Source organism: Perna viridis, chromosome 6, assembly GCF_037379345.1.
Source record: "Perna viridis isolate PV_CMFRI_1.1 ecotype Kerala chromosome 6, ASM3737934v1, whole genome shotgun sequence".
Classification (NCBI taxonomy): Eukaryota; Metazoa; Mollusca; class Bivalvia; order Mytilida; family Mytilidae; genus Perna; species Perna viridis.
In genome coordinates this window covers 2,102,270-2,127,337 of record NC_142450.1, presented here as the reverse complement: position 1 = coordinate 2,127,337, position 25,068 = coordinate 2,102,270, and the positions used below count along the sequence as shown (strand labels likewise).

The window sequence follows — 25,068 nt, the reverse complement described above, 5'->3', positions numbered from 1 at the left end:
CTCTACTGGAGATATACACTTCTGTCCATTTGTTTAATGGATGATTACTAACTTCACGCTCAGTCTGATGGTTCTGAATCCAAACATTTTCTGATATCTCAACTTTACTATAAATATTGCTTGAAAAGTTTAACCATATTATCTCCAAATCACAAAATGACAGTTTCACTAATCAATACCCAATAATCATTTATTTCCTACACACAATTTTCAGAAACCTGCTAGCCACCAAATTAGGTTTAGGCCAAGTATACTTAAGGAGATTGTCTTAAGGTAAGGGACACAAATCTTACAAATCATTGGAACATTTGTATTCAGCATTTTACATCAATCTCATGTAAGCATTGAAGTAACTTGGATTTATTTCATTCCGTTTAAAATGCAAGCTTGAAAAGGCTTTGGTGAAATTGAATATGATACAAGTATCATTGAGTTGTGTCCCTAACACTAGGTCTACCTTCTTAAATAGAAAATCTAATCCAACCTTCACAAAAAATATGGGGAGGATTTTCATTTTTATTTTTCATTTCTTACCAGATATTTGCTAGCTTAGTTTGAGCTAGTTGAAGTGTACAGGTAGAAATGTTCTAAATCTATAGCCACAGCAGTTTCAGAGAAGAAACATTGTTTTAAAGTCACCTGGCAAATGAAAGATTTGTGTTTTATAGTATCTCAATACTAGAAACTGATGCAAAAAAAAAAAAAAAAAAAAAAAAATCCTGATTTTGAAATTCCCAACCCAATTTTTATTTCTATTTCGTCATCTTTTTAGGGGTAGGAGGGGATGAGACTCTACCAAATAATTTCATTTGGCCTTACAAAGTTTACGAACTCCTAAAAAGTTAAATTGGCAAAAAGCCATAAATGTTCCGATGTAGTAAAAATAGGGCATCTTAATGGACATTAAATTATTCCAAAAACATTTTTTTTGGGGAAAAAAACTTAAAATGACCATAACTTTAGTATAAATAATCTGATCAAACTTGATCTGTATTTTATGATACTTAACCCATTCAAGCCGCATGATGCCTGAAGGCATCACCTAGCTATGGCTGTATGATGCCCAAAGGCATCATGAAATAAGTAAAATAAGAAATTTTTTAATGAAGTTTTCGTACATACTTCATTTCATTGTTCCATACTAATTGTTAAAAATATATTTGTTATATATTAAATTTTCATTTAATTAATTGAACGTTTAAGCCATGTATGAGTGGTTTTAACTCTACTTTCGTTTTAAAGCTACGTCAAGCTGCCATATTTACAACTTGCCCGACATGTGCTTATATCATGGACATGAAAAAATAGTTTTTTCTTTGAATTACCCGATAGCTTTTGGAACACAGTACTAATTTCATTTCAGCTATCAAACTTTAACAAAAAAAAAGAAAAATTAACGAATGAAAAAAGACTTTATACCGGTACTTTCTGATACTGAGTGGGTAGTCAGTCTTTCGTTTCATCTAGCGCCAGAAATATTCGTCTGTGAACTTTCCAAAGACTTAGTAGGTCATTTGCCATATTAGGTAAATTCTATTTTTGTCTGACCAATTAAAACAATTTGGGTTAAAAAGGTGGTCCATAGTAAAAATTACATAAACATGTAGTATAATCGTTTGTTGACAGTTCCAAAAATGGAATTGTCAGATGATGATTTTGAGTTGGAAGAATTTTCGCATGAAATCAATGCTGCAGTTCAGCGGTATAATGACAGACAATTTTTTTAATAGAATAAATAGTAATTTAATAGATTCTGATGAGGATAATGATTATGACCCCCTTTTTGGTGACAGAGGTGACCATGTTCAAGGCAATCAAGTTGTAAATGATGATGGGTGGCACAATGGCTTCCAATATTATGAAGGGGATTGCCTCATTTATTTCTCCCCCGTGGGAATACTGGCCCAACAAAAGTAATAGGTGCAGATAGAAACCCATCTGACTTCTCCTTCTTACTATTACCTTTACAATTCGTCTAGCAAGAAACCGACAAGTTTGCCAAAATTAAAATCAATGAAAATCCTGATAAAAATAAATCTCCATGGTTGACTCTCACCATCCCTGAGATGAAAGCATTTCTTGGTTTATGTTTCTTAATGGGAATAAATGTTAAGCCAGATATTAAATCTTACTGTTCTACAGACGTATTAATTGAAACCCCCTTTTTTGGGAAAACTATGAAAAGGGACAGGTTTATAACAATATTAGAGTAACTGCACTTCTCAGATAACAATCTGGCTCCTCAGCCTGAAGATGCAAATTTTTCTGTATCATATAAAGTCAATGCTATCATAAACAAATTTGTAGACAAGACAGTTGATCAGTATGTACCCATTATGAAGTAATAGTTCCTTTTAAAGGAAGGTCATCCTTCAAACAATACATGCCAGCAAAATCTACAAAATGGGGAATCAAAATGTGGGCTTTAGCAAAAGCTGACACTGGATATTTTTTGTTCTGCTAAGTATACAGTGGTAGAACTGATGGGACAGCTAATGGTCTTTCCAATCATGTTGTCAAATCATGCTTAGAAGGAGCTGGAGTCCTAGGGCAGGGACTCCATGTTTATATTGATAATTTTTTTTTTACAACACCAGCTTTACTAAATGATTTATTTGAAAATCACTGGTGCCTGTGGTACAGTCAAGTAAAATCTTAGGGGATTACTGAGGACCACACAGAGGATCATTGATCTTCTTGGATTTAACTAAAGCTGTTGCAGAAGGGTTGATTGGTGGGTACACAGGGGGGTCAGTACGTATGGGACGTCCATCACTAGTGCCAGTGGAAGCTTGTCTTTTACAGAGACATCTACAAGGAACCTTCCAAACAAAAAGCTGGTGCCATGTGTGTCATGTGAGAGTACAGTCCAACCAATAAGACAAAAGGAAACAAACCAAGTATAGTTGAATATACTGTGGAAAACATTTATGTCTCCCTGATTGTTTTACCATCTTCCATACCAGGAAATCCTAGTACAATGCATCTTTAATGTTGACTTTGTTGTTTGAAACTTTAATTGATCTTTCAATTAGCAATTTTGGAGTTTAATGTTTGTTTAATTTTTACACTACAAAGACAGGATTATACATCCTATGATGACAGCTATTATCAGGCACCTGCAGGAAAAAAAACACTACAATATACAAGCTAAATTTTAGAAAGGCAAGTAAGTTTATGTATTGAAATTTTTATGTTTGTTCCCTATAATATTTTATTGAATGACTATTCAAAGCTATCAACTCCTGAAAAAAGCCCTAACAAAAACCTAAGGGGAGAGAGAAAAAAAACAAAAAAACAGAATATCATGTTTTTTGGGTGTTTTAGAGAGAATAAAGAATAATCACAATGATAGAAAAACATTACAGACCTGTAATTAAAGGTCTCTGAAAATATGCTATACACAAAATTTTAATATGGTAAAATTATAATCAATAACTAAGTAATGAATTTAATTTTAACTTTTCCTTATTGCAAGTTATATCCAGATATCATCTTATATCAACGATAAATTTTCAGTTTATTCATTCAATACTGAACAATAATATTAGTCAAGACAGCACATGTAATTAAGGTAACCGCATGTGGTCGTTCGTCAAAATTAAGCTGAGTTATCTTTCTTTCTATGTTTACACGACCAAAAAATGGCGTCGATTATCTTGTCGGGTTTCTCTCGACATTTCTTCAGAATTTTGGGCGTTACATTAAGATTATATTCCTTCCGATGAAGCAAAAATAGTTTTTACATCATGTTAAACTTTGGAAGTTCATTTTGTAAATGAACATGGCGATATTAGGGGGATAACAGGGACCAGAAAACAATCGTACTTGATAAACATGTGTCAACTTTTTCAACCTATGCTTAGACTTTGAACTCAAGTCTCTTATACTGAAATTGCGTAAAAGTTCGACTTTCCTGTTGGTTGTCTGATGTAAATTGACAATTTTCAGTAAGTCCCTAAAATTTCAAACCACTAATCGACGTCAAATATTATTACTCGTCCTTCAAAGTTTAGAAACGTGTTGTAGTGAGCACACGTCAAAAATAAGTCCAGCCAGGAAACAGCTCGTGCGAACATATAGTTCAGCATTAGGAACATGCAGTCAAATGAAAGTCAGTACTGGAAGTGTTAATAACTATACAGCCTTTTTAAGTTCTCATCTGAAAATCACTGGGGGACAGACAGACCCACAACTTTTCAGAGGTTATCACATACCTCCTCATTTCGTGTGTTGGGGTATTTCACAATCAACTTCAGAATGACTTCAGCAACAACACAACCCTGCATTCATACATGAATAAACATATCTTTGCCAATGTGAACCTGAATTTTAATTGTACACATACAAACCAAGTCTTTTATTGAACATTTTAAATTGAAAACTTAAACCAAGAAAAAAATAAAAATCTGCATTCCAAATAGTTATAAAACTAATTCTAAATTTAATCAATGTTTATCTACAAACCTTGTAAGTTTGTCTCATATCAATAGTTTACTATTTTCTTCCTAAATCACAATAAACAAGGGATAAATTGAATCATGAACCTAGCCACAATTTAAAAGTCAAAGGTCAGATGTACTTGTAAGTTATAAATCATGAAGGCAATGACAGTCAGCATGTTTGCCAGTCTGTCTGTCTTTCCAGATGACAACTTGAGAACAAGTCCAACAAAACTTCAATAAACCAGTGTTTCAATTCTTTAGTCCCAGACCCAGGTATAGGATTTACATACTTTTGTAAGGGAGAATTAGTGACCTTTGATATTACTGTAACAGTAATAACATACATATGTTGTTAAATCTGAAATGTAAAAATCAACTGTGTCCATTTGACATTTTCGTTGCCATTTCAAATGATTGTGAACATGTATGTTTATCCCTATCCTTAGCTCAGAAAACATTTTAGGGTGGAAATCTGAATTTGTTTACAACATTACACAGCTGTATCTCTGTTTTGAGAAGTTAATGAGTAATAAAAGGGTATGTTACTTAATGCACAGGAAAGAGAAAAGGAAACTTGGTGATTTTTTCCAATATTACCTCCAATTTAGGAGTACACTTTGTCTATATACAGTTAAAACTTATGATTGTGGGTACAAAATTTTTAGTCGTTATATTTTGCTATATGGCAAATTCTCATCAGAATATTAAACTTTTTATTATAAATATATTTAAATGAAATCCACCAAATTCAATTTATATTAATTATCAACATTTTGAGAAATCTACCATACATTTTACATTAACAATTTTTTTTTGTGAAATTAATTACAGATTTTTTACCAAAACTGTAGAAGAAATTCATCAAGTGGTTAAAGCAACTGCAGTCCTGATTTTATATTTTATTATTAGAGGCCAAAGATTATTAAATGTTTCTGTATTTGAAAGTTTGGCATTGAAGGTGCGCTTGATTTGTGTTTTTCAAAAATTTTCACATGATCTGCTAGGAGTGCAGGATTTTATATTCACTATCTACTTCCATTTTATACCTGATTAAGCTAGTTCACAGCCCCTGAATTTTACTAAGAAACCAACACAAGACAGCCACCAAAACTGTCATATACAAACAGTAATAAGCTTTTATCAGTCTTTATAAAAAAAATTGTACAAAATCAACCAACCAAAGTTACTCGTCAATATCAACTATGTCAATTGGGCAATGTCAGAGTTGAAGTAGGATTTTAGGACAATCTTGGGTATTACAAGAGTATGCACCACCTCAAACCAAATACTGCAGAGAACTTGGGAGAAATTAGAACAATATACCTGAAACTGAATTATTGAAGAAAGAGAAAAAAATTGGTCAAAGACAAAAATGGCTGGATTTCTTTAAAATGGAAGTAGATGTCCATAAGCTTGATGTTGAATCCTATGATATGGGACCAATTGCTGATACCAGATACCAAATATCAAAAGGCTGCAATTAATGGTTGCTGAGAATAGTGTTACAAAAATAATTTCCCCGCCCACCTGATCAACATTTATCATACATTAACTAGATTTTCAAGAGGTGAAATTTGGCCAAAAAGTTAAAAGTGGTATAAATCTAACCAATGGAAGTAACTCCTCAATTTCAACCATTTTGATTGGCCAATGCCTGCATAGAAGTAGGATCTAAGGACAATCTTTGTTCAATATGTTTTAAGAAGTTATGACAACCTGTAATCAAATACAAAAAAAACTAGGAAGAGATTAGATCTGTATACCTCTTACTGATTTATTGAAATTACAATATCTAATAAATATCTGTAATCAATAAAATTTCATTGACATTGGGTCTTTAAACTGTCTAGATCATAAATATTTGAGTCATTTATATTTTACAATATTGCATTATGAACTGTCCAAATAGTTACCATACCACACAGATATCTTCCATGCAGAATTAAGTATTGTTCTTTATAAAGATAATGTATATTTGAAAATATTTTCTGATCAAGAGAAAAACACTTTCCACTATTTGATCTTAGAATTAGCAAACCTACAAATACAATGCGATACATAGAATGAACTAATACTAATAGTTTCAATTTAGCCACTAAGACCAACCTCCTAGGACTGGCTGTTTTACCACACATATACTTTAGTTAGTATATGAAACTCAAGAAAAGTATCATTCTCTCAATATAAAGCTATTTTTGTCCCCCATTGCTATGTTACTAAAAATTAAATAGCAAATAAAAAACTGACCAACCCTAGTTTTCTATTTATTTCCGTTTTTTGTATGTGTTGATTTTGTTTTTCTGGACACATAGCTATCCCTACCATTACATGGTTACAGCATGATGGTAACAGGATACTGGGATTGAAACACAGAATTTGAGTTCATATTGAGGTTTAAGGTAATACTAAATTATGAAAAATGACAACTTCAACTTGGAAGTGAACTAAACTTTGTACAAAACAAATACAAACAAAAAAACATTTTTCATTTGGCCTAATAATTGCCTGCAATATAATTCAAAAGTGAACTAAATATGTTTCTGGTTATACATATATTGCTGAAAATTATTTGAAGAGAATTTCTATTAGGACCAACTTAAATTAGGGATTTTTCTGTAAACCCTGCATGATTTTTAGACAGGACAATATCAGTTATTCCCTAATTTAATGCAAGAATGTCATAAACTGTACATTTCCTACTGAGCAGACTTCTAATTTAATTTGAATACTTCACATAAAAGGCATATATACATGTTGAGGCTTGGGTTATATCTTCATGGGATTGTATGACATTATTACATAAATGGATCAAAAGAATTGAATATATGGGAACAGGAACTTACTTTTACCAGTTTATGGTTGGTTCAAAACCATTTAACTATATTTAAAAACACCTCAATAATTGGAAAATTATTAAAAAAAACTAAAAAAAACTAGAAAAACAGTCAGAATGTGTCCCCCCCCCCTCAATAACAGGCACTTTTTGACCTCCATATTGATTTGGATCAAAATCTTAAAAAGGAGGTGCACTATGAGAAGTGTAATCAAGATTCTGCAAAAGTTACATTCAATTCCCGTTCAGTGAAATAGGAGGAGTAAAAGAGAATGACTTACCATGTAACTGAAGAAAGGAAGGAAGGAATGACACCACTGTCAATATGTACTCCATCTTGACAGTGTTGGTATAATAAAATATCTCAGTTCTAGTAAAAGATATCTCACTACAAATACATATCTAAAATGCAATAATGTTCAGAGTTCAGCTTACAAATAATGAAAATTGAATGTAGCTCAGAACAAAGAGGTAAAAAACATCATATCTTTCTAGTATGTTAGAAATTCTATCATAACTTAACTTTAGCTCAGAATAAAGATAATTTTTACTTACAACTAAAATAATTAAGGCTGACATTTGCGATTATCTATCTTAAGTTCTAGCAATGAACCTTCAATGTCAACATCGACTGATCCCAGGATTGAAGTCTTATGACAGAAAAAATCTGATGAATCAAACAAACCCTAATTCAACACTGAGCTGGATATTTGAGAACTCACAGAAACAACAGCCTGCAGGTAGGCATGCCACACCACCTGGATTTTCTGACTAATCAGTCACCTATCTATCTTAAATGTTTTGTGCTCAGCAAAGAAGCAGGAACTAGCCTTTATTATGCCTTGGCCAGGGATCAAGTCCCATTGTAAAAATCAGTTTGAGGTTTAGATATAATTGTTCTGTTTTTAGCCAAATCCAGCTATCTACAAACTGGGGTTAAAATTAGTGGTGGTTCAAAGTTCAGGGACCTTACTCTCTAACCTAGGGTCTCACTAACCACTTCAGGGTCAAATGGCCACCCCCCCTATGTAGTACCAAAAACACACTAAACCTAGACATATGCATTGTAAGTGCATTATTTGTGTGTATTATGATTAAAAGTAGTCAAATTAAAGCTGAGAATGTGTACTTTAAAATCATATATGTAATTAACTACAAAATATTCATAATATTGTTTACATGTGAGAGTAATTTGCCTCCATGCTGTCAGTTAGCAGAACAGGTAAAAATGTGGATTTTCAGTATTATTTATTCAAGTAAATTTTGTGAAGAATTTCTACTATCATCGTACCATTAGCATAATGATTTTAAAGCCTTATTTTCCAAGCTTCGCAACGGTATGCAACTTTAAGGTGTCATTTATCCTGGGAATTCACAGTGAGACTTTGAAAATTACTTTTTTAACATGTAAAGTAATGGAAACGTTAGAAGTGGTTAGTGAGACCTAGGGTTTAAACTAGTGGTGGTTCAAAGTTCAAGGCACTCCCTCTATAACCCAGGGTCTAAATTAGTGATGGTTCAAAGTTCAAGGCCCTCACTCTCTAACCTAGGACTTCTAAAATTTCATTTATCTGGGTTCTGGACCTTCAAACAATTTAATTGACACTTTATTGTGATCTTTAAAGTAGAAAATTGTAATGGAACTTGGGAAAATCCAGAACTTTCTACTCTAGAAAATAAAAAGTGTTAAACATGTTATCAAGCAAGTCCATACCAACCTTTTTGTTAGTAGGTACAGAGGGAACAAAATCCTACATATGTAGATTCTGTGTTAAAACATGAAGGGTTCACGATCATTCTGTCAGAAGTGAAGTCTGCAGTTTGGATGTGATTGTTTGAACTTTTAACGTGCATTTCAGGAGCAGATTTACGTTGATCTGCAGTATACCTAATGTTTTTTTCAGTACAAATAGCTCTGTCCCTCATAGGCACAGCCTTACTTCATATAACACCACAGAACATGAACATAGAAAACCTTCTGCATCTATAAAGAGCACTCTACCATAGGCCTCTGTGAAAAGTGGGAAGTTTCAATAAAGTTGATAGTGGATATCCACCAAAATCTCCATCTATATATAAGCCACATACTAAATCTTAATCAATGCAACTGAAAAGGAGATAACTAGGAAGAAATTTAGACCGACAGCCAACTAATTCCAATGTACAACGAGTAGATGTATCACTGCACATTGAAATGCAATAAAAATTGTTTTCAACGTGTCATAAGACTGAATTGATGTGGAAAATGAACAAATGTTCCTTTATCATTATCAGCCCATACTAGGTCATGATATTACATTCGTAAATCTACTTTGATATTGAAGACATCTAAGTTAGGTCACATATAATCAGTTTAACAGTTCATCATTTCAGATTAACAAGAAATACTAAGAAAGACAAAATAGGTATCTGACACCCCCTTCATATCAGAATTATTATAAAACAGCTGCACTACTTAAGAACATGAAACAATTGCTCCGTTTTTTTCATTATTTAAAGCCCTTAGCTCTTTTGCCAGAAAATAAAGATAAGAAAACAATGAAAAACCAAACAAAAGGGAGCTTCCTGAACATCCTCCAGTTTCCGAGTTCGACAGGACAGACAGTCAGACACCACCTTCTGCGTAGAGGGGGGACACAAATAATGTATTAACTTACAGTTAAATAGTTATATCAGATCAACAGCCATAGGGTATATTTTTGCAGTAATGAGAATAATCTTCCTTAAGGGAGATTGTATAAAACTCTATTATGCATTAAATTATACAAATATTTTTTCAGATTAAAAGCATGTGACATTTCCACAATTTTTTTGTAGTAATGCATTAAGTTATATTCATATTCTTTAATTCTCAGATTTAAAGCATCAAATTTTTCACAATAATGAATTTGAAATCTTTTGACTGAACATCAATTTGGTCTTGCAAACAGAGACATTTACAATAACATAGTGCTTGAAATGCTGATGGACATTCAATTGGACAATTAGAATTTTTTGCCACACTGATATAAAAAAAAAATTTCCCTCATAAATTACTATTATTGCCTTTAATCAGCACAAATCCAGAGAGCTGATATCAAACAGTCAATAGCTTCCAAATTTCAATGCTTACACATAAATGGCTCAAATTTGACAATGATATCTACAGAAGTCAATAAACAGAAGTTCTATTTAATTTAAAAAAGGTAGAATACAGAAAATGTTTTTACCTATCATATTCCCTTTCGGGGAACATTTGCTGGTTAATTTCCTCGCAGAGCTTCCTAAACTCTTCCATCTGTCTGTACTCTTTGATTGGCATTTGGCACAGTAGTACAGGTGAGAAATATTCAGGTAAAATTCAGGTGAGAATCAAACGTAGGAAGTGCACGAAGTCCAACTTATTATCACCAATCACATGTAAGTAAAACCTTTCTTACATGCTGGATTTTAAGATAGGTGGCTAGGTCATACAGCTGATCAATTTATATTCCAAGGTCAATATCTAGATTGTTCGGTATCTAATAGTCGATGATTTTGAAGTATAAAATTTCAACTGCTTTGATTTTTTGTAGTAAATATATATATTCTTACATGTAGTTACCAAGCTGGTTTGAAAGACAGTCGATGGGTTTTATATCCCTGTATCAATACAAAAATTGTTCTGTTCCTAATATACACTGATCGTTAAATGCAATTTGATGTTTAGATATATTTGCTTTACTTTTAGCCAAAATCCAGCTATAAACAAAGTGTTCTACATGTTTACAAACAGGTCTGTACCAATCCTATTGTTTGTAGATATGTCACCATAAAACACAGAGGTATGAATTTGCTTTTTAGGCTTACCACAACACCCTTGCAGTACTAAGTCCAACACTAAAAAAAATGTCCGTAATCTTCAAAATCCTTGGGTTTCCCTTATTCTTTCAAATAGGAAACATTCCTCCAAAAGAAATGTTGTTCCTTAAAACATCATACTAAATTTTCACACACAGTTCATTAATACATGTATCACACTATCTACATGTATTTCAACATACATCAGTGATCATTACATGTATATCAATTCTCCATTCAACCTATTAGGTTCAGTGTCCAGAGATTACATGTACAAAACTGATATCCAATAGAACATGTAAGTCCAGCTGATTTCATATCTATGTACAAATGATATATTAGAACAATAGGGTCATCAATAGAATTTTAAGAGTCAAGTCATTCAAACTCATAGTTATGGAGGAGACTGTATCACAATTCCATATTACTATCCCAGATATTACTTAAATATAAAATTTGCAATACACATGCCATTACTTGAATATAGACTACAGAAAATCTTACAAACTTAGTAACCAAACTCCCTAAATTTCACTCCTGTGACGTAAATGAAAGCATAAGACAACTCCTTGAAATATATGTACCAAGAGGTTTACATTTGAACAAATCTATATCTCAGCACTGTTTGATCATTATTTTCAAATCTCCACTAATACCATAACAGTTAAAAATACATAGCAAATGCCAATTCAAAAGAACCGATTTAAACCACATTAACCTTTGACTTCTGACTTGATCTGTAGATAAATACCTTAAAGAAATGAAATACAACAGATTAAATATTATTTTTCCAACACAGAATATTTACTTTTACTTCAGGGTTTTCTTTCCATTAAGGTCACAGTTGCATTAATAAGGAGATCATGGCTTTAGGTTCTACTAAGTAAGTAAAATGCACACTGCTATATTTGGCATTTTTATTGTCTCCCCACTTCAGCCTAGGGTTTCAAAACTGCATTAAAAATCTTTACCATGTATTGCCAGGTAAAATAATGTCCTCTGAAGCGGACAACGTATTTAGTGTTCATGAACAAGTTCCTATCTAATCACAATGTCCGACCTTGAAATATAAAAAAAAAAATGCTATAGTATATATTTAAGAAGAAATGAAAGAGGGAAAAACCTACCAATACAACAACAAAAATAGAACATAAAGAGAATCTACAACGATAACAAGTTGATTATGGAAATCTTCGTAATTATTATTTAAGGTAAGAAAACACCAAAATTATCTCATTTAACTGAACTACAATGGAAATCGAGGCGATTCAAAGATAGAGTCAAAGACAATCAATTTCTAAGCCAATCGAACTCTGAGAAAAAAAAGTCACTAGTGATGAGAACATTTTTTTCCACACCGGTCAAGCGGTATGAAAATTGAAGCAAAATTAGAGAATAACAAATTAATTATTATCTTGTCAACATCTTGTCCTCCATCCCTAAATATATGCAAGTTTTAAATATCAGTACACATGTTTAAATCCCAAAATCCATGAGCACTTTCGACTAAATATATTGTGTTACATCATCAATGATTTATTGAAGAAAAAGTCATCAAGACAATCGAGGCGTGAACAAAATATTGGGATATCATATCAGGCAAAAAATCTCAATTTTATGATAAAAAATCATATTTTTTTCCAATTTTAGGAGAGGGGGTATACCTGGTCCACGTCCTATGAATCTACCCCTATATTCATTATTCCGACTCCAAGTCAACTACTCATCTCTCCATCTCCTATATGCTGCATGTTAATGTTTTAAACTATACAAATTCAATGAAAAGAAATTTTGTAGAAAAACAAATATTGAGAGTAAAAAAAAAATGAAACCAAAAGAACAACAACCCTCAAATCAAGGGACTGATTGAGGTGTTAATTGATGACATTTGAAGGAATGAGAAAGCATGAATTTTATACTACTTGCCTAGCCTTGACCACAGGAAAAGATCACTTTCACATTAAAGTTCAATTTGAGTGTAATCACCATTTTATAACTTAAGCTATATTATCAATTCATGCAAATATGCTACTTATAAACATGTATAAATCCAATTATTTGTCATCATGATGACATTTCGCTATAAATATGTTCTTCAAGTATATAATGTTCAGTCCAGGACCTTAGACCATCAAATTTACATAAAATTTTAACTTGCTACATTTAAGTATGATTTTTAATGAAATTGACAATATTAGACATCACAAAGAACTTTTAGAAGCGTAAGCTTGAAATGAATATTTTTTATACATAATTCTTTCCTTTTTTGGTAAATCATACTCTATATAAAGCTATATAAAGCTAATGCCTTCTTATTGTTTTCTGTATTTCCTTAACACACAACTACTTGATGGACATTTCATTCACTATTTTGTACAATCCTTACATGTTTATTGACAGAATGTTATTTACATGAAGGCTGTTTCTCAAGGTTGTTATCAATACAGTCTGGATCATACCCCTAACAAGACAATTTTGTATTGATCACACATCAATATAAATTGATAAAAGAATAGACATCAAAATTATCGACCACTTTGATCAAGAAGTGTTCAAAATGTGATCAATTTGATTGGTTAGTTATGTACTGTTTTATGTACTTATAACCAGAATCATGGAATCTTATTTCAGAAAACAGGATTTTGAAATCAAACTAATAATCCCATAATAACATCAGTTTGTCAGTGTTCTGCAAAGGCCGCGTATTTGGGTATTTCAGGCATAATCATTTCCAATCATTCATAAAATATGCCTGTATGGGTAATTTTCACCCCTTAAAATTCATTGATAGCTCAGGTACAGTTTTCGTGAGGCTTTGGCGTGTATTGTATTTTCAAACATTAGCCATCAATTCTGGTTTTGGGCTTTTTCATTTGTGCATGTAAATACAGGTATTTAGTAAACTTTTGGCAAGTTTTATTGACCTGAAAAAATCCCCTCCCCCCCTTTTCATAAATTCACCCACAAAATTTAGATTGATTGATTGATCATTGGGGTTTAATGCCCGAGCAGCAATATTTCAGCTATATTCAGGCATTGAACATGAAATGGATGATAAAATGAACATGAAATGATAATGAAATGAAAAAAGGGATGGGACACAATGATAATAGGGTTGATAAATTTTGATTGCCACTAGAAAAAGGGAGGGATGGGTAGGGTTGGGCAATTTAGCCTCCGGTGGCAGAGTGCAAAAGTTTCTAATCCAATTAAATACCACAGTAGGGTTCTTTAACGTGCGAGGAACGTGGCATCTTTCCCAACACAGTGCACCGCTATGGTTTGTGGTCAAGATTTCCATATTATAGCTTGACAACCCTGGCATGTAACATGCCAGGGGTACCCTATTCCACCATCTGAGGCACACAACCCAGTTGCTCCCCATAAAATTTAGACATATGAGTGAAATTCACCCCATTTTTCAAAAAACTTTGGCAGAACACTGGTCTGTACCAAAGCAATGAATTACAGGATACTAAACAATGGTCAAGAAATCTTGTGTCTACCTAATTTGAGAGTGGATTACCATAAAAATTGTGTTGGTAGTGGTTTGGGCTACTTAAATTAATTCTTAAAATAAAATATAATTGTAGTATTAAGTACCAGTCCATATAAAATCAGACACTGCCAAGTGTGAAGTGATTCATGGTGTAGAAAAACCCACCGAACAATCAATATTTTTTCAGTCTATATATGCTATACGCTCGCATAACAGTAATCATTTCTGCATACAAATCTGTACTTTTCAGAAAATCATACATTTATCTACCATTTAAATCAACCAGATGAAATCAAGAACAACTCATGCTGAGTGCCAATTTCTTGCACAATCTACATAATTTTTTTTCTTAAAAGTGCAACAACCAAATGAAAATCTAAAACTGATTATATGATCAGTACCTGTTTCCGAACAAGAAACAAACGTGATTTCTGTGGGTTTTTGACATGCATGAATCACCTTCTGTCTGATTTTTATAAAGACCGCTACCTAATACCAAAAAATATTTTTTAGGACTTTTTAATTTATCGAATAATCCAGTGGGCTATTTAGCCCAAAATATTAAGTGTGATGCATTCTTTTTCTGAAAGACATAATATTCTAAAATAGAAAATAAATAAAAAACAAAAAAACAAAACAAAACAAAAAACAGTGAACAATGAAAAGAAACTTCTTTCCACCATGAAAAACAATGCACCAAAAAATTTTGAAAATCTGTCAGAGCTTAGTAGATTTATTGGACATTCTCAGATGCTTGGTGCATAAAAATGGTCAAACTTGTGACAATATGAAAACCAATAGTAGGGAGTTTAAGGCAGACAAATAGCCACATGAATTGTATTAAAATATCCACATTTTCAAGGTGGTGACTAAATTCTATGACTTACAAAAGGTAATATGTATTATACAAATTTGTAGCACTCAGTGTCAAATTTCATTGCATCATATAAATTCTATTGACAACCAAAGAGTGAAATTTTCAAAAGTTAATTGCTGAATACTATTGTCAAGAAAAAACACATTATTTATATACCAGATAGCCCCACAAAAATTTTTTAAAGCACTGAATAACAGTATTTATTTGAACTTCCTACTAAAGGTGAACAAACTCTATCTCCTCCCTGACCTTCACCTGTAAATGTCAAGGTGAATGAAACTGACCCACATGAAAAACAGATAAATATAAGTATCAAAGTGAATGAAATTGAACAAAGGAACTGTGAAATAAAAAAAACCCAAAAAATCAAAACAAAAAAAAACTGTAAACCAACAAAACATAAGCACTTTACCTCCATGATTGTGTCAATAAACTGAACAAGCTGTAACTAATAAAACATGATTTACTACACAAAAGTGTTCTAGGATTTCCAATTCCGGTCACCCAGGGCAATTTTGCTGTTGGAAAGTTGTTTATGATGCTCTACTTTCACTATGGCAAGTAAAAAACTAGAGTTTTTGAAAGGCTTTGTAAAGTTCGGAAACCACAATTTAATTGAGGGAAAGTTAATCTTCATTTAGAGTTTTCCATGGGAACCTAAAATACTGAAAAATTCTAAAACACTGCAATTAATATCCAACAACACAAAAATGGCTTACAAGGTATTATGCCCAACCTATATGAAGCTACACACCAAATTTGAAAACAATCCATCCATTGGGAGCCAAGATAGTTGCAAGGAAATTTGGACAGAAGGATGGAGAAGTCAAAATTTGCTATAAAGACAGTGCATAAACATTACGTTGTACACTTTGTCATGCTAAGTATTCCCCTAAACATACATCAGCAACTAAAATATCATGTCCAATTTATATAAAATACCATATACCACATTGGAAATAAATCTTATGATTTTTCGAGAAAGTAGGTCACTATCAAAGCTTAAACATCTAACATACTATCAATTTCTTTGGGGGAGAGGCAGGGGTGGGGTGGGATTGACTAAAGATCTGAATGCCTTGCGGAAAGAAAGTCAGAATGGTCTAAGATCTAACATGTTTGTTTATTTATTTATTTTATATTTATTTTTTGGGGGTGAGTAGACCAATGCAATCAAAGATCTTACATGTTAAGGGGAAGAAAGATCCCGGTGGTAGTAGATCCAATGTGCTATGGAGAAGGAAGGTCACAATGCTAAAAGTTCCAACAATAAAAAAAAGTACCTGTTAGTAATATTTTCATCCTTCTTGAATGTCAGATCATGTTTCTTGAGGAATGAATCTGTGATACTTGGAAACACTTTATCCGTCTCTGGAGAAGGCTCGCCATTAATGCTCAAATCTAATGTATTTTTTATTGTTCGTCCATTTTCCTCCATACCTTTGACCCCATTTGTTGGCATTGGATCCTCCGCACTAATAATGGACTCCCTTGACTCTTTCAGGTCTGGCATTACAGCAATATGCTTCATCTGTTCCCGACGTCGAGCCAGATTGTTCTGAAATATAAATATAGTGGTTATTGAAACCTAAGCTATACCATATCTAAATTGCAGGTTTCAATACAGTGATGAATACAAATCTTGGTAAAAATAGTGCAGGCTTTCTGAAGTGATTAAGCTTGGATCATTTTCAAAATGGCATCAGGCTGATCACCATGGTTTAGTTTAAAGTTCATGACAGTTCAACAGGAAAATAGAGAAATATAATTTACCCCCACTTAACTTTTTCATGACTGCACAGTTAATACAGCTTTTGGCTGCCACTGCTGCATTTTTCTAGTAATATTTTTATGCTCAATCTGTACACTAGATTTTAAAAGCAGAGATGACATTGATACATGATTTATAATAGGGTATGAAAGTCTTGTTCTAGTTTCATTTTCTTTACCAGAATTTGTGATGTAGAATGTATCGAAATCAAAAGACCGATCTATATTTTATTGTTTACTTCTGGGTACTTTCTGTATAACAATGCAAAATTTTCTGTATGTTTTTTTTCTTAATACTTTTACATTGTAGAAAAGACATTTGTCATTTTTTATTAGTATTTTTTTCACACAAAGATGCTTTGCCCTTAACTGTGAACTCAACCTTCCCGTAATGACAAATCTCCATGCTTTCAAATAGTAAACTAGAACCCTGTGAAATCACAGGGTCAAATGATGAGACTTACATACGCTGTATCAGGTAAAAACTAGAGGCCTCTTGAGTGATTTCAACAAAATAGCTTACCGGGAGTGGGAAAAAAAGGGCTTATTTCAGGAGTAGCGGCAGCCAAATGGGTCATTGCGGCATATATTTACATGCCCCAATCGGGTATTGAAAGGGTGTAAAAACCATTAACTTAGGCTTTAAATGAACAACAATAATCTTATAAACCATTTAAAAGGGAAGAAAATTAATGCAAAAGGGACTTATCTCCAAACAAATAAATAACTATGGCTGAATCCTTGGGAGACTGCTATTGAATTCAAACTATTCCATACAGTAAATAAGCTCAACTACAAAAAAATATCAATCAAACTGAATTTCTAACCTCTAGAGCTGTAAGTTTCTCTGCCCTGGTTAAATTCAAAATCATTAACACCATAAAATATATATCATCAAAATGAGGACATTTTCTAGTACTGAATTTTGTAGTTTTTTTTTTTTATTTTTTTTATTTCAGCAATAATCCCTAAGCAGAAACATTCCTGAAAGATTCCTAGATCACTCAGTAGGTAAATAGTGAAATGATTTTTTCAAACAAATATTCAAAGATCTAAAGACAATATAAAAAAGCACAAGGCTTACATGAGATTGCAAGCATTGTCTTGCTAGGAATACACCAAATTGTACAGAAAGTTAATATCAGAAAGCACAGCCTATATACCATCTATATAAAACAACACACCAAATGTGAAACCAATTCATTCATTGGGAGTTGAGATATTTGTGAAGAAAATTTTCTCCATCATTTCATAAATAGCAAAAGTGCCCAAGTCCCTCAAAACATGAAGTTGATCTTTAAAAGCAACCAACAGAGTATACTTCATCTGTATAAACCAACACACTAAATTTGAAATCAATCTATCCAATGGAAGCCATGATAGTTGTGACAAAATTTTGACAGACGTACAATATGATTTCAATATACTGTTTGAGTAGGTGTATAAAATTGACAGTAAACTACAGATATCAAAATGCTATTTTTCTATCGTGACATCATTTTTGCCATCAACTTGACACTTACACCTATTTGTGATATTAATTCCTGTGAAGATGTCTCATAGAAATTGCCTACTTCATTTTTCATGTAATAATTTGGCTGAGGACCAAGAGGTTATTCCTTGAAACATGTGTACAGCAAACTGAAATTTTCAATATTTAAATGATTTGCTTTTTTTTTTGGCAACTGACACCCTGCCTGATTTTCACAAATAATTGTATTTGATATCATATACAAAATGAGTAATAACAGCTAGCATTCTTATCAAGACCATTGTAATGGGGGTTACATAGAGATTTGCCACATCATTTACTAAACTGATTAATAAATTTGTACAGTAATTGGCTTATTAACTAAATCACCTATATTATAAGTCTGTTGTACTCAGTAAACTAAGACAATGCAATGAGTACATAACAACATCCATGTAATGACGATATTTAGGGTATGAAATGGAGGTTAAATACAGGATAACAACCAATAGTTCTCGATATTTGAAGTTTTGTGAATGGACAAATTTTAATGATCTTCAGAATTTAATTGGCAAACCCATAACATTTATTGTTAGCAATGGCAAATTCAGAAATTGGGGAGGGGTTAACTAGCAGAGGCAGTTAACAGTAGGGAGTTTATGGGCAACTCAAAGCTCCAAGCTCTGGGAAGAATGATGGGAAATCCTGCATTCTGGGCATTTCCAAGCAAATTACACTATTTCATACATTTTACAAATTGATTAGGGTGAATCTGGTTACAATTTCCCCCTTGCATCCAACTATGGTAAGGAATTGGAAGAGATGTTGGAAAAACTAAAACACAGCCAATCTCTATACCATCACCATAATGTATCTAAATAAAATATGGTTAAATTTTTTTTCTCAGTTAAAACAAAATTAACAAGATGTTGCACACCTTTTTCATGCTGAGAATACCCCTATCAACCACTTCTGTCAAATTATGTTACACAGTAAATGGGAAGGAAACCTGGAAAGGGGAGACATGGTACAAGTCATCATGATAAAAGCAATATACCAAATATCAAAGCAATCCCTCCAATAGAAGCTGAGAGATACTAGAAATGTTACAGAAATGTATAACACAAAGAGACATTCAAGGTGATCCCTAAGTAGTCCCCATTCTAATGAGTAAGGGTATAATTGGTTTCAGGCAAACTTTGCAGGTCTAATTATGCCCACACTTACAAGCTATAGTGAGGAAGCAAAAGTTTTTTACTATCACATGCATTGTCATATGTTTCTTAACAGATTTGGTCTTTTTGAAATACACAGTTTGTGACACAGTACTAATAGTCCTATTACTCTAGTAAAATTAATTAAAATATTAGTAGTTGCCCAGTAGCCCATATCTACTAGATTTTGAGCAGGACTACCAAACTTTTGGGTCTGGGCTACCAGCTTGTATTTGCCAATTTTTATCCCTGAATACAATGTTGGTGTGATGTGATCAAGCGCAAGCTACCATCTTACAAAATTTTACCAAATGCAACCACTGGTCTCAAAGTAATTATGTGCTCAAAATGTGCATGGTGAATGGTTGCATTGATGGACTCAAATGATTACAAAGTTTCAACATGGTTTTGCATGTAAAATGAAAAACACAACATGAATTTCAACACACATTGTGTTCTAAACAATATTAGTTCTAAATTTTAACCCTAATTACAACAAAGGCCTAAAATTGAAAAATGGGTTTTAAATAGTTATATCCCTACTATCTTGTGATGACTATCTAAATAGCCTAGACTCAAATTGCACTGTGTAACTTCTTAAGGCCTAAGTACTAATGTATTCAGTTATTATATGGTTTTGTTTTATTTGTTAAATGTCATTTCATGCCTCTAAGTTCAATGTAAGTTTGTATTACGAAAGGCTTAGAATTAAGCGTAGAATATTACCATTGCCTTTTTCCTAAAACTCAGATGATAAATGTTCTGCTCTGTGGGTGTTTCTAGAGATGCAGATGACACATATCCTACCATGGTGGACCTCATCCAAGATGAAGTCTGAGTTTCTCATTTACTCTTTATTCAGTGTGTATTTTTTAACTTAAATTGTGTCTGTTTTATTTATTTATTTTGTCTGGTCTTTGATCCCAGATCACAGTGATATAATTGTTCCTGTTTTTTTTCCTCCAAAACTGCTCAATCCCTTCCCTTTTTTTTCAAATCAGGAAACTTGGAATAAGATTACAATATCTTAACATTGAAGTCGAAATTAAAAATCTTGAGGATAACAAGAAAAAGGCAAGGCAGAAACAATTAATCAGTGTAATTTTCACGGAAACACCATATTCTGCACTACCAACTAGGAAATACATTATCCTATATAGGATAACTTTAAGCTTTTTCTCAGACAAATTGGGAAACTTTCATTTAAGGAAACAGCCTTATTTTGGAGGCAATTTAAGGAGGTAGACCTAGGGTAAGGGATACAACTCTTAAAAATCACTGGAATGTTTGTATTTAGCATTTTACATCAATTTCAAATAAGCATCAAGGTAACTTTGATTGATTTCATTCTGTTTCAAATGAAAGCTCGATAGGTTTAGGTGAAATTGAATGTAATCAAACATATCACTGATTTCAGGAGTTACGTCCCTTACTCTATGTCTTAAGCCAAACAATATCACTGTATCATAAAAATCCTGTTCCTTATGTTTAGCTTTTACTTTCCAAAAAACATCTGTCAAGTCTTACAGATTTTTACATGTATCTGATGAAAAACTGTCTTCCAAACCTGAACTCAAAGCATGACAAATGAATGAACAGATCACATGACACAAACACAGACCCTAGATGTATATGCCTAACCAAAATATTGTATGAAGGAAATTTTGAGAAGTGTCAATTTTCAGAATTTTTCAATGATATGACAATATTGACAATCAGAGTGGGCCATTAGTTAAGAAACCATATTATTTTCTCTCAGATGAAGGGGCCATTACCAGCCAGGAAATGCAAATGGCACATGTCCTCTTGCCTTCCAAACTGTTGCATTGCACAATATTTAAGATAGAACAACCTCTTTTACACTTGCTGATTAGTCATATAAATGTGAATATTCCATGAATAACAGTAAGAAATCATAAGGAGTCAATGACACCTTGAAAACAGTGTAAACTAAGGAACACATGGTAAAACCTGCTTGACCTAAGGACCGTAATGATGTTATCTAGAGCTGATAATATAGGAAGTGAAATCATAAATGGGTTAAGTAAACTTGACCTTATGTTTGGTCTAGTAGCCAGGAAGTGAACATTTGAAGTACTGATAATATATATCTACCAATAACTTTCACTGCTCTGATCAATGTTATCAAGCTTGGAATGCTTAATCATCCAAATCAACTCTCCTTATGAGAATATTTGGCAAGAGTATATGTTCCGGGTTGTACAGTTCTCGTGAGATGCACAACACATTATTTGGTCAGGTGATCAAACTTTTGGGGAAAAAAAAAAATAAGATGTTAAATGCAGCTATTATTGCAGTAAACAAGCATAAACATCTTATTCATTGTTTTAAACTGAGTGCCTTTTATCTTCATTTCCCTGCACTGCACTCATAGATGATCTAGATAATGAACTTTCTAAAGATTTTCAAGTCTTTATTTTGAAAAGATTTGAGGTTATTTTATTTTACTGCTAAATGTACTTTCACTAGACAATTTTGTCAGTTTGATGAACAACACTATGTTCCTGCTGTTTGCAAATTTTTATGTATGACAGACTTGCAAAAATGTTACTTATACTGCAGGCCAGTTAATACAAATACAAATCAATCTTGAAAATATGATTTGGGTCTAGGTCTATGCATTAAAAACTGTAAAGGCTGAACTTGATCTTAAATATTCCTTAATAATAAAAATGGTCAATAAGGTTCTTCTGAAATATAATCCTCCATCATAAGATACCCTGTACCATGCTTCAATAAAGTATCAGATTTGTAAATACACCACAGGTTATTCAGGGTTCAAAGTATAGACAACCAGCTGATCGAAGAAAAACTGACATCTCTAATTCTCGTGCCCAAAATTTTGAACTGAAAGAAATACTAAAAATTATGACATACCTTCATACAGTCCATGCTTAAAATATCCCATATAAACTAGTCCTACGTCTTATTTCCCAGCTCAATGAACCATAGCGGAACATTTAACTCTACATTACACGTATGGGTACAGTGATCAAGGAAAAAAAAAGATATTTAAATCCTTATTTTTATTACGATATTTATTGCACAATTTTAAGTACTATAGGAAGTTGGGCAAACTTTTAAGTGATAAAATCTCCCAAAATTTTGTTAATAAGTTTTCCTTAAAAAGATATTTTTGACCTCAAGAAGCACTTGACTTCTGGAGGTTGTTGTGATGTGTTTTACCATACACAAGTTCATGGCAACAAGAAATCCAGAAGAAAAGGAGTGATTCACTCAAAAGACCAAAGTCCATAAAAATGTTTAAGAGCAAAGCACCTGAAAATTTGGAACATGAGCAAGCTTTTCTTTTTCCAAAGGGATGAATATCTCGTACCCATTGCAATCCCCATGGCTTTAGCCAAGAAGAATCCAGCTACAACTTATTGGACACTTAGACTCCTTTTCCTCTGATTGAAAAGTAGGCGAATCTATGATACAGAAGTTGATGAACATTACTTTTACTATAATCTATTAGTTTCTTTTCATTATCCAAAGATATTCATACCTGCCAACTTACAAGATTTAATTGTGTTTTCACGATTTTGACCATTTGTCCCGCCAACGCGATTTTTCAGGTCAAATATGTCCCAAAACCAAAATTTGTGAAAATAACATATCAAACTCTGAATTCAAACCCCTAACTTCATGTCTTTACCTCATTTCTTTGATTAGAAGAGTCATAAATCAGACAAAAGGTGTTAACTGGTGATTAATCATTATACAGGTAAGGATAAGTTTTATGATAAGTAAATAATCTTGGATGAGCAATCAGCTGATCAGGTTTATCCACGATGATTGACAATTAGAAAATGAATCTCAATAGGATCTACTACTGTTTTATGAACTGCCAATAATTTTACAAGGATTAATTTAAACTCCACAATTAATTTGACAAATACTGTCAATTTAAAGGTAAAAAATTTGTAGAACCATGTATGTAAACAAATTGTTTATACAAAATGAGTTACCTCCCCTGTAGTCTTCAAAACTTTTTTTCACATTTACTGTAATTTCAACTGTGCAGTATATTATCCAAAATTCGTTTGCATTAGTTAAAAGAATGAAAACTTTTATTCTTTTAATGAAAAGAAGGCTTTGCTCGAATTCCTTCATAAGGCTCAGCCTTTTATTCTGTCCCATAGACCATGACTGGGGTGTTTAGGCAAGAGAACTTGTTTGAACTGATCCCCATAGAGTTCAATGATGAACACTGACCCCAGCAATTGACATACATGGAATAAAGGTAAGATGTACTCAATGTATTTCAAAATAGAAGAAATACATTTGAATGTAAATAAAAATCTCATTTATTTTTTTTTTTAATTAAAACTTTCAATTTTAAAATTTCAGTTAGGTTTGGAGGAATCCACCACAAAAAATGGGCTTACAAACTTCAATCTATTACAGTACATGCACATGTTGTTCAACTGGAAAGCCCCTTTAATTCTTTAGTGGTTGTCTCATTATACATTACTACAATAAAACCCATGCAATTTTCAAAATATGTTCTGAAAATGCCTGTTCACACATTGTCCAGCCTAAAAACTCCAATGGGATTTTCTTAAGTTGGCAGGTATGGATATCCAGTTTTTTTTCAATAAATATATTAAAAATGACTGTTCCATTACAAAAATGCATGTCATAAAGTGCACCGAAAAAGTGTCTGTTTAAAGTAGTACAGTACATTGGGAAATTTCTGCCCTACTTTTATTTTGGTTTATTTAGTGGTTCTCTTAAAAGTGAGAAAATTAAATACCAAAATAATGTTTTAAAAAATTGAGGCATGTGACTGCATAGCAATTAAATGGACCCTTAACTTACCCAGGTGAAACGTAGTCATGAATATGATACTGGTAATGTTAGATTCTTTGGAGGATAGTTTCATTCCACCGTGAAGATAATGCAAAGAAAATAAAACACTTATCATTATGAATGCACCTAAATTAAACATGCACATTTTGACAGAAAACCCCCAAAAAATATCCCAATTAATAGGTGATTCAAGTAAACTCTGGTCAAGTGAAGAACACAGAAGTACAACAGTGTTAGAAGCCAATAACAGTACTGTAAATAATTAATATTCATGGTGAACTAATTTTTGTTATTTTCGTGTTGG

At 32.6% G+C, this 25,068-nt stretch overlaps 1 protein-coding gene across 9 annotated transcripts in view; it reads right to left on the bottom strand.

Annotated features, from left to right (window-relative positions):
- The window catches only part of LOC148613191 (uncharacterized), a 164,652-nt gene that overhangs the window by 27,408 nt on the left and 112,176 nt on the right, over nucleotides 1-25,068 (bottom strand). For 7 of the 9 annotated variants that reach the window (XM_088586413.1, XM_088586414.1, XM_088586420.1 and 4 more), the window contains 2 exons: nucleotides 16,757-17,031; nucleotides 15,886-15,921 (listed from right to left, as the gene is read on the bottom strand). In XM_088586413.1, the coding sequence (XP_088442539.1) occupies nucleotides 15,886-15,921; nucleotides 16,757-17,031 (311 nt within the window). The remainder of the gene's footprint in view (nucleotides 1-15,885; nucleotides 15,922-16,756; nucleotides 17,032-25,068) is intronic. The other 2 variants (XM_088586416.1, XM_088586418.1) reach the window with 1 other exon arrangement.